Source organism: Glycine max, chromosome 12 (assembly GCF_000004515.6).
Source record: "Glycine max cultivar Williams 82 chromosome 12, Glycine_max_v4.0, whole genome shotgun sequence".
Classification (NCBI taxonomy): domain Eukaryota; kingdom Viridiplantae; phylum Streptophyta; class Magnoliopsida; order Fabales; family Fabaceae; genus Glycine; species Glycine max.
Window position 1 is genome coordinate 2609870 of NC_038248.2, and position 8200 is coordinate 2618069.

The window sequence follows — 8200 nt, forward strand, 5'->3', positions numbered from 1 at the left end:
TGATAAAAAGTGAGGACGAAAAAGCTTGGAGTAATCGATTTCATATCAGACAAAAAGAGATGTAGAAAGAAAGCATACATTTGCATCAAATCATGGTGAATTGAACAAGTATGATTTTAGATTTTTATTCAATTCAATGTATAATTTTCGTGTTTCGCCTACTTAGATCCTGAATATGATATTTGAAAAGTCGGCATTACTTTTACTTTATTAAAATAAAAATAGGATAAATCTTTATCGTTATAATCGTTTTCATTTTTCTTCTTTATGTCATTTACATATGATATATAACCCAATCCTTTCCGTTTGCGTACTATCGTGCTTGCTCAATTATTGCAAATATGAAAATTCTTTTGGATAAAAGTTATTTGGATGGGCAAGCTTACGTCAAATCATATAGTTATCCGGTGTGTGAAGATTTAAGACCACATCTTATAAAAAAATTCCTTCAATATGTCTTAAATATAGACGAAGGAAAAGTTGTCTTTTGATACCGTGTTCTTTTGAAAGAGTTTTGCTATATTCTCTTAAAGAATCTTCTTAATAATTATCCAATTCAAGACAACGCTCAATTAAATTTTAACGATTTAAAATTATAATTTTAAACTAAATCAAGGGTAGATATACCTTATTTATTTAGAGAGAAAAAAATATTTAAAAAAATTGGTAAAAAAAAATAAAAAGGAGTAGATGTTCAATATCTTCAAGACATTTTTAAAACAATATTAATAAAAGATTTTATTTCAATTGGGGCCATTTATTTCTCGATGATAAAAAAAAGATGGGGCCATTTCATAATATCATGTCAATCAAAATTACATAAGGTGCCTTTGGTTCAGCTCAAGGTTTATTTTTTTATGATATATAGGTTTGTTGGAATTTTTTTTAAAAGGAATCGTTAAATTTATACTATGTTCTTTTTAAGGTTTTGTTTTTCATTAAAAGTATAATATAAATTCTCTTTTGTAATTATTTTAATTAAAAAGTTGTCTTTTCTTAAAAAAATACAAACATTTCAAAAAATAGTAATTCCTTGATCACACTATCTTAAAAAATATACATCCCATTCTTTTTATAAGGTATATACATTCCATTCTTGAATTATTTTTAAATAAGAAAAATGACGTAAATTTATTATACATATCTTTTTTATTACTTCAAACATTTTTATTTATATTTTTATATAATTTAATATTATTTTAGTCTCTAAATTTTAAAAATTTCTATTTTTTACATTCTTAAACTTATTTTTCATCTATTATGTGTTATCCATTAAATGCTCATGACTTTTACATCTAAAATTTTGATGATGTGACATTATACATCAATCATTAGTTTAAAATTTATTATATTTTTTATTTTTAATCTTTAGGTTTAAATGTAATTTTAATTTTTTTATTATTAAAAATTGGTAATTTTAGTATTTTTATTTTAAAATAAAAATATTTATTTTTTATTTTTTAAAATTCATAATTTTAGTCTCTTATTTTAAAATAAAAATATTTAATCTCTTATTTTTATAAAATTTATAATTTTGATACTAATGTAATTGCGACATATATTAAATAATAAATCTTATGTCACCCTATTAAATTTGAGTCCTTTAACTTCTTATTATTTAAGATCTTTTGAATTTGATGGAAAGATCAAAATTATAGATTTTATTAAACTAAAGGACTAAATATATTTATTTTAAAATATAAATATTAAAATTATGAATTTTGAGACATATTATAACTAAATATCTCTATTTTAAAATAAAAAAAATTAAAATTATAAATTTTAAGAAATATAAAAACTAAAATTACATTATTTAAGCCTAAACCTTACGTGACCTTACACACCTCTAATTGTCTTGTGTGGTGTCGTGTTGTTTAAATAATAATATATCACTTACCCCATACAATGTTTATTTAAGTTACAAAACCAAAAGTAAAATCATACAGACTCATTATATTTGTATATATAATATTTAAATTTGATTTATTTTTATGAAATTATACAAATTCATTCATCCATGAATATGTTAATATTCATTATTGGTTTATCCTAGAATAAAAATAGCTGGCTCCGCCCCTAGATAGCGTATGTGTCTATAATGAAAAATAAAAATGTCAAAATTATCGGCTTGAATGAGCAGGACAGGCAATTAAGAGCCTTCCAAAGTGTCAAATTTTCCACGTATAGACCTCCTAACATTCCAGTTTGAAAATACGTAATTAATCCTTTTATTTGTTGTTTTTTATAACAATATTTTATTTGTATTTTTCTATTCATTTAAAACTTTAGAATAATATTTATTATTATTTAAATTATATCTTTACCTTTTATAATTTTATTTGTTCTTTTGATTATTTTATACATTTTTTATAAATAAAAATTAAATATTAAAAATTAAAATTAAAATTAAAATATTAATTATATCTTCATTTTATTTATTATCTTTTATTTTAAAGTCAACAGTTAATTAAAAAAAAAAAAAGGAAAGAAGTCAACTATGCTATCAAGCTTCCGTCCTTTTAGCCTTTTAGGGCTCCAAATTCGCTATAGACATCATCCAATGCAGACGAGAAAGACCTCCTAACATTTAATCATCATCATAATAATAAAAGTTCCTAACATTGGATTAACAACCATTAAAAATAGATATCAAGTGTAGTTAAGGGATTAATAAACATTTTTATGAAAATAAATTATTTAATTATATAATTGGTCTCTCAATTAAGATTAAAAGTTCAATTAAATTCCTTAATTATTAAAAAGTTTATTCAGATCCTCTAATAAATTAAAAATACTATAATCATATTATTTTTGTCAACTTTATTAGTTCAATCATATCATTCAATTATTTAAAAATACTATAATCAAACTAACAAAGTTGATAAAAAAAAAAGGACACGATTGTAGTGTTAGTGTTTTTAATAATTGAGGAAACTAATTCAACTTTTAATTATAATTTAAAAAAATAATTTTATAATTAAGCATTTTAACAAATTTGATGAATTGATGCAGCTTAATATTTGATTGTTAACTTAGACATGAAATTCTCTTAAACTCCTCATTTGTTTCTTAGAAATATATTTTTTTTTTAATTTCTCTAGTTATTTTAGTGAATATTCCAATGTTTTTAATCAATAGTATCTAAAAGAAGATATTTATAAATTGTCATCAAAATAATATTTTTTAATTAAAATAATTTTAAAATGAAATGTCAACATTTCATATCTTAATTTATACTTTTCTATTATCAATAAAATATATTTTGTTAAATATATACATTTAGTATTTCACTTATATTTTGTAGCTCAAACACTAGTTAGCTTGTAAAACAAATAAATTTTCAACTTAGCCCTTGAATATTGTGAGCATTATCACTTTAGTCCTAAGAATCTATAATTTGTTATTCAAGTTAGTCCTTCCATTAAATATTTTGTTGGTAACTTTTAACCAAGTATAATATGTGGCATGTTAAAGTGCTTATGTGGTACACACATGACATGTATCTATAGTTCATATATGTACGATTATTTTGAAGAGTTTAAGACTAATATTGAAAAATTATAAACACTTCAATTTAGATCATGAATTTGACGCTTGTTGTCATATCAACTACTAAATTTAGCATATGTTCTCATGAGTCTCTTTGACAATTTTTTTTATAAAAAAAATAGTCTCTAATTTGCATTCCACAATTCACATTAGTCTAAAAATTAACTCTTTTTTTTTTTTGATGAAGCATCCTAGTCGTGCCTACTGTACACACATGAAATTAATGACCTTTATGTTCTAGTCAATAAGGACCAAGATCCTGCACCTTAATATTTCATTGCATCCTCACTTTGTGTTGATTACAATTATTATGAGTTAGTTTTGTTTAAATTTATTTTTTGAAGTAAATATTTATTTTAATAAAATAAGTAGGTTTTTGTTTTTTTAATGTATTTATCTAAACTGATTATACTTAAGATAGTAATTTTTTATTTATTTTAAAGAATAAATCTTATCTGTTTATTTAACAAACACTTATTTTAAAAAATTAAACAAACTCACACTTTGCATGTCTTCAGGGGCTAAAAGACTTGAAGCTCAAAGAATTTTCCTAATTGAAACCATGAACCATTATTAAAACTCACCTTGAAAGCTTTTCAAATTTCATTATGCTTCTTATCAATTATTTCCTTTAACCCCATATCTCACTCAAGCCGCAAAAAAGTGAAACGGAAGATAAAATCACTTGTCGCATATCAGATGGAGATCATCACCATGCTCTATGTGGACGAGGTAATGCATGACATTGTACCAATGACTGATCGCATGCGCAACAACATTAGTTCACTGTGTTGTCACTACATAATGATGTTAATTCTGGTGTTTATTGTAGAATGATTTCCACTTCATACCATTCCCTTAAAACCTTAAAAAAATCTAAGAATTGATCCGATTATTTATCCTTTGATTTATCTTTAAGATAGATGATATTTGATTTTATCAAATGATTCTGAATTAGACCTATTGAAATTTGTTTGTTTAGATCGACAAATATTAAAATAAATACATTTAATAAAGAAAAAATGAAATACATTTTTATATTTTTTAAAAATAAATAAATAAAAACACAAATTGTGTGTGTTCCACTAGCTAGCCAGCCGATCCACTGCTATGCTGATCATTGAGAATCATCATCCCAATAAGTATAGATTAGGACATGAAGAAAATCATTATGTGTGTGTCACAAAGAAACTTAAAAACGTCAACTATAACATTTTATAAAAAATAACTTTTTTTTATTAACGAATAATTTTTTAGTAAAAAAATTTGAACTCATCACATTTTCTTTCTTTTCTTATGTGAATATCACCAAACCAACCTTATCATCCTTTATTAGAAATAACATTAGTTAACTTTTTACTACAGGAGATGACTAAATGTAAAGTAAGAGAGTTTTTTTTTGTCTAATCAAAAGACTATAACATAACAATATATGTGAAATCCAAGAATTAATATGACAACGGGAGTAAAATTTGAGAATTAAATTGAAAAATTTACGTTTATTCACATTTAATTAAAGTTATAGGATGAACTTACTGATTCAAGAAAAAAAATAAAGAGATTATGAATTCCAATTATTTTTACTAATAAAAATTATTAAATTAATAATTAGTATTTGTGAATAAAAAAATGAATTAAAATTGATAATGTAAATTTTTTAACCTGACAACATATAATCATTAACTTACAATTTTTTTGTTTCGTTAATATTTCCCCACATTTAAGACCAATTTTTTGGGATTTACTTTTTTTATCTTTAGTTAAACTGAACTGTAAGAAAACTTATCCATGAATTGCACTAAAATTAAAACCAAAATTTAAAAGAGGAAGAAGACATCTTGTAACCTTGCTCAAAAATTGATCCAAGTAATTTGCATGTATTTTACAAAATACAAATTACATATACATTTAATAGACAACATTGGATCTAATCCAATTCACCCGCTCGACTTATAGCGAATAAATAAAATAATAATAATAATAATCAAACCCGGCTCACTTTCTTTTCATCATTTCCCTAATAACTAAAAAAAAAACACCCCGGAAATCAATAATTAGGGTAAAAAATACAAACCCAAAAAAAGTAGTTAGTGATTAACGATTAATGTATTTTCAGCAAATTGGCTCGTCACGAAGCAACGGCCACGATTCTCCTACGACGTCAAAGCCAGTGGAAACATCCATGTGGCAGCGTCTCTGGAAATCCTCGAGCGTGGAGAATCCGGGTACGGGTACGGGTCGGGACACGACCCGAAGAAGCTCTTCGAAGAGTGACTCGTCGCAGGGTATAGCGAGAGGACCGTGGTTGCAGAAACCGTATTCCTCTTCGGCCTTCACAAGAAGCATCTTGAAAATCGGGTGGTTCAGATGCGTGGCGCGAACGATGAACCTCCTCCTGCTGGGCCCCACGCACACCGCCACGTGTCCAGCCGGAACGTCCGCCGCTGCCTTCCTCCGCCACCGGAGAAGCATTTGCCTCACCCGAACTATGCGCCGGATTTTGCTGCTTCCCGTCGACGCCGACATTATCAATCAAAAGACTAAAGAGTGTGGAAATAGGAACAGAGTTGGTTCGGTTTTTTTTTTTTTGAGGTTTCGATTTTGGAAGTGTGAAACTGTTTGTTTTGGTAGGTGGAGTAGTAGAAGAAGTAAAGGGGGCGCGTGGGGGTATATATGGTTGGAGGGAATGGGAAATGCCAGTGGAGTTTGAGATAATTACGAGATTGTGGCTGTTGCCTCAATCGTAGTCAAGCCCATGTGGAAGCGAGTGGGATGACTCATGTGGGCTTTGCCATATAGCCCACTAAGCCCTTATCGTGCATTGTACTAGGTCCCCTTCTAGAAAGCTAAAATAAAATCTCCACTTTTTATCCTTAACAGCTGGTTTCTCTGTTCTCATCAACCTTTTTATTTATTTCTTTGCTATGCTACCCCTTCCACGCTCTCTTAGTATCCTTCGGATCTAGGCCGACCAAGCCTTATACAAGCACCAAAAGAGACAACCCAAGTTACACCCTCAAGAATCTTGAACCCTAGCACTATAGATTATACTTTACACTTAATGTTTTTAGACTAAATCTCATGTTTTCCTAGACACGATCTAACTACCAGAGTAGATACAAATCACATGTATCTTCTACAATAAACAATTATACTCAAATTATTTGGATTAATATGAACAAAAAATATCTCTTTCATTCCTTTTGAATATTTGTATATTTAAAATTACTAATTAGACTCTCGAACAATTCATGTCAATTGATACCCGCCTTTGGTGATATTTTGATATAGTTTTTAATTGTCTTGTTTTAGTAGGGTTCGAATTCACTGTGTTAAAATTGAACGAAAAGTGGTAATGTGAATTATAATGAATGTGATAAGATGATTCGAAAACAAGAGATTTTAATTATCCGTGATGCTTTAGAAGACAATCCACCTGTTGTCAACAATCAACATAATTCATGGGACTTTGGATCCATCTATAGTGTACCAATTGCAAGAAGAGGTGGGAGTTGAATTAATGTTTAAGAGACCAGGCCACGATACAATATTTGACTCACATCTTGATATCTACAATTCTACATCACCGCATGTTAATAAAATTTAATTAAATAATTGAAAACTATAATTTAGTTATCATTAGAAACTAGAAAGGCGTGGAAGTGGCTCTTACTAAATTCATATGTTGTTTTTTTAATAAAAAGAAATCGTAGAAACGGAGATGTTGTGATTTGTGAATCAAAACAATTTTTTATTTTCAAGTTGGAATAAGAATTAAGCTAGAACAATTAAGGCGTAACTTTGTTTGTAGGTTAAGTTACTAAACAGGCTCACGTTACATGTGCTTGCCTCAATTAATTATTATGTTTCCCCATATATAACATCGAGATTATGGGAACTCAAAACCTGATCTTTGTCTTTGAACTAGATTAGATCCCAACTACATAACCCTGTTGAAAATTTGCACTGTAGCTTTGGTTATCTTGAAAATTAGATATATATTTTGCGCATACTGTAGTCAATTACTACGTATCAAGAACACAAAAATGGGAGTGCATCTGAATCGTTATGATTAGATGAATAATGAGAGAAAAAAATATAGCACCGTTAGCTTCGGTGGACATCGACCAACAAGAAAAATCATTTTGCTTTGAATTGATTAACTATAGAAATTGTTCGCTTTTAGAAACAATGATTTGATTCCAAAATGAGATAATAGGAGAGGGAACTTTGGTGTAATATAAGTCATGTTTCCAACCAACAAAGTATTATAAATTACTCATAAAAGTTAAAACGAAAAGAAGTATGGTAGCGGGGCAAAAGAAGACATAAAATATGGAGGTGATGAGATTTGGTGATAACACTCAGGTCAAATCAAATTAGTAAAATATACAAAGGATTGTGAAGAAACAGACAAACAAGGAGGGATAAAATAAACTGCATTTCATTTTGTAATGTTTCATTATCTTAATATCCCATGATTTTGTTGTCCCCAGAATCATTTTAACACAGTAATCCTGATTAGAATACAGGCATAACTGATGATTTTCAAATATATGCTGGCCCCCGCATCGATCAACAATAAACAGTAGACAGAAAACGTTAACTGTTTTGCATTTTCTTTTCAAGCATCACAAATATAATGTGATAG

At 27.6% G+C, this 8200-nt stretch overlaps 1 protein-coding gene across 1 annotated transcript; it reads right to left on the bottom strand.

Annotated features, from left to right (window-relative positions):
• Positions 1-5406: 5406 nt before the first annotated feature.
• On the bottom strand, positions 5407-6207 carry LOC100795345 (protein SMALL AUXIN UP-REGULATED RNA 10). The gene has a single exon (XM_003540889.5). The coding sequence runs from the start codon at positions 6073-6075 to the stop codon at positions 5662-5664; it is 414 nt and encodes a 137-aa protein (XP_003540937.1). The 5' UTR covers positions 6076-6207; the 3' UTR covers positions 5407-5661.
• Between the last annotated feature and the right edge of the window lie 1993 nt (positions 6208-8200).